Source organism: Tyto alba, unplaced genomic scaffold (assembly GCF_018691265.1).
Source record: "Tyto alba isolate M040663 unplaced genomic scaffold, T.alba_DEE_v4.0 Super-Scaffold_35, whole genome shotgun sequence".
NCBI classification, from domain to species: domain Eukaryota; kingdom Metazoa; phylum Chordata; class Aves; order Strigiformes; family Tytonidae; genus Tyto; species Tyto alba.
The window spans coordinates 61,518-64,636 of NW_024881310.1; the positions used below are offsets into that span (position 1 = coordinate 61,518).

A 3,119-nucleotide genomic window follows, 5' to 3' on the forward strand; every position below is an offset into this window, starting at 1 on the left:
CGACTGTCCTGCATTGCTGCTGTCTGGGAGGGGCTGTGCAGAGCTGGAGAAGGGAAAGGCTTTCCTGAGTGCCCGTCTGTCCCTCTCCTTGCCTTGCTCAGATGCCCTTGGTGTTGTTGACAGGCTCTCTGGGAAGGGGGGTTTCAGCTGCAGAGTCAGGCACAGAGCTTGTGAGCCCTCCTCTGCAGATGTGCCCCCAGCAATGAGGTGTCCCAGCTTTCCTCTAACCCGTGAAGCTCTGGGCAATGCAGTCTGTGAGGCTGGGCCAGGAGCTGGCTCTCCCTTAAGGAGTTGCCATGGTTCGGACCCTTGACTCTCTCTTTGGGGTGTCCATCCCAGCTGTCTGCTGCTTCCAGGGGGCTCTGTGAGCCGTGGGTGTCATTAGTTAAAGTGGGGTGCTGAGACTTGGGGAAAGGTGAGTCATCTGGTGCTCTGCAGAGGATCCCTCTGCTCTCAGCAGTGTCTGGCTGCTTTTCAGAGTAAAACGGGAGTGTAATCACCCTTGAACTCAGAAAGGTGCAATTTGGGGCAGCTGGGAACAAGACGAAAGGACAGACCTACTTCCCTCACTCTGCAGTAAGGTACAGCCACAGGACTCACTCTGTTCTCCCTGAGTGCTGCAGGAAACCTGCTAAATGTGCCTTCTGCTTTCCCTGTTCCTTAGCACTGGCAGAGCAGATGCTGACAAGCTCTTCATGGTTAGGAGAAGGATCTTCTGACAAATCACTGAAAGATCTGACTCCTCAGTAGAAAGCAAGCAAAAACCATTCACACCATGGCATGTATGTCCAGCAGTAAACAGAGCTCCAGCCACAGAGCTGAACAAAGGTCTCAGGAAAGGAAAACACAGTGGTGTGTAGCAGCAGGGATGTTACTAGGAGAAAGGAGATTGATCTTTCTCAGAGAAGTCTCTCCTGACATGATACTTTTTTTCCTCCTTGAACAGCCTTCCATGTTCAGAGGAAGCAAATGTCCAACAGCAGCTCCATCACCCAGTTCCTCCTCCTGGCATTTGCAGACAGACGGGAGCTGCAGCTCCTGCACTTCTGGCTCTTCCTGGGCATCTACCTGGCTGCCCTCCTGGGCAACGGCCTCATCATCACCGCCATCGCCTGCGACCACCACCTCCACACCCCCATGTACTTCTTCCTCCTCAACCTCTCCCTGCTCGACCTGGGCTCCATCTCCACCACTCTCCCCAAAGCCATGGCCAATGCCCTCTGGGACACCAGGGTCATCTCCTACTTGGGATGTGCTGCACAGGTATTTTTTTTCTTTTTCTTTGCTACAGCAGAGTTTTCTCTTCTCACCATCATGGCCTATGACCGCTATGTTGCCATCTGCCAACCCCTGCACTACGGGACCCTCCTGGGCAGCAGAGCTTGTGTCCACATGGCAGCAGCTGCCTGGGGCACTGGGCTGCTCAATTCTCTCCTGCACACTGCCAACACATTTTCCCTACCACTCTGCCAAGGCAATGCTGTGGACCAGTTCTTTTGTGAAGTTCCCCAGATCCTCAATCTCTCCTGTTCAAACTCCTACCTCAGGGAAGTTGAACTCCTTGTGCTTAGTATCAGTTTAGCATTTGGGTGTTTTATTTTCATCATGCTGTCCTATGTGCAGATCCTCAGGGCTGTGCTGAGCATCCCCTCTGAGCAGGGACGGCACAAAGCCTTTTCCACGTGCCTCCCTCACCTGGCCATAGTCTCCCTGTTTATCAACACTGCCATGTTTGCCTACCTGAAGCCCCGTTCCAACTCCTCCCCATCCCTAGACCTGGTGGTGTCATTTCTCTATGCAGTGGTTCCTCCAGTTCTAAACCCCCTCATCTACAGCCTGAGGAACAAGGAGATCAAGGACGCACTGAAGAAGCTGATTCAGTCAGCTGACTCTCAGCAGAAATAAGCTGCCCATGTCTCTTCAGAAGGTATTTCCAATTTATCTCTGAATCCTTCTGTGCATCGAGCATTTTCTTTGGGGAAGTCTTGCTTGTCTATAAATGTCTGCATCCACTCCTCTTCCTCAGAGACATATATCAGCCTCTCTGACCTAGAGGACTTTGTACATGTGTCTGGTAGGACAGTACATCTTGACACCCATGTCACATATCTATAATAAAGGAGGACTTTCCTAGTGCTGATGTCTGAGTGTTGGTCTGTTCTTCCCAAGCTGAGGTCAGGAACAGGCTGAAGGAATTGCCCCTCTGAGCGTGCTGCTGTGCTGGGGTTCTCCAGGGGTTCAGGGCAGGAGGGCATGGGGGGATGTGTTAGGGAATAGGCCTGTGCTGCCCCTTCACGTGGGGGTGCCTAGTGCAATGGCAATGATGGCTGATCCATGGGGATCTCCCTGGGACCATCTCCCCGTGGCTTTCAGCCACCACTGCCCTGCAGAGCAGCACCGCCAGCTCAGGGCCGTGCCTGAGGTGACATCCCGCGACAAGAGCAGACCTATTTCTGGAGGCACCAGTTTGGGCAGCTTTTCTCTGGCTGGCACAGCAGGAGCTGCCTGGGGAGCCCCCAGTGCAGGAGTCTTGTGCTGGGGAGAGGGACGGGCACAGAGGGGCTGCCAGCACTGGGCAATCAGGATCTCTTGGAGAGAAGAGCAGCAGAGAGAGGGAGACGCTGGCCTGCGTCTGCTCATGGCATGGCTGGCCCCAGCCCTGGGGCTGATGGGGAGGCTGAGAGCCCTCTGTGCCCCAGGAGCTGCTGTGACCTTCCGAGGGGCTGGGGCTGTGGGGTGAGTGCCCAGAGCTCTGCAGCACCCTGCGCTGGGCAATGCCATGGGGCCAGCCAAGACTGGGCTGTTGTGCTGGGCTGGGCTGGGCTGGGGAGAGTGTGGTGGAGATGGGGAGCGCTCAGGACATGCTGGGCTGGACTGGAAACTGTCCGGGAGAGAAAACGCCATTGCACAGCTTATACTGAGTGAGCATGCAGAGAGAGTACTTGTGCTAGTGGTTGCAATTGCAAATAGAAGTTATCTACACAAAGCAGATAAGTGGTCACTTCTTTATTCCAGCACTCAGAAACATGGGGGATAGATCCACCAAAGACATGTTCACCAAGAGGTACAAAGCACAACATATTTATACACTTTTTCAGCAGAGTCATGGTTACTGTTGT

General features: G+C 54.0%; 1 protein-coding gene across 1 annotated transcript; it reads left to right on the top strand.

The window, feature by feature from the left end:
- Positions 1-966: 966 nt before the first annotated feature.
- LOC122154247 (olfactory receptor 14J1-like) lies at positions 967-1,905 on the top strand. The gene has a single exon (XM_042801607.1). The coding sequence runs from the start codon at positions 970-972 to the stop codon at positions 1,903-1,905; it is 936 nt and encodes a 311-aa protein (XP_042657541.1). The 5' UTR covers positions 967-969.
- Positions 1,906-3,119: the final 1,214 nt, after the last annotated feature.

What these genes read in the sequence shown, in the direction of transcription:
- LOC122154247 (XM_042801607.1), top strand. Translation starts at nt 970, where the DNA reads ATGTCCAACAGCAGCTCCATCACCCAGTTCCTCCTCCTGGCATTTGCA.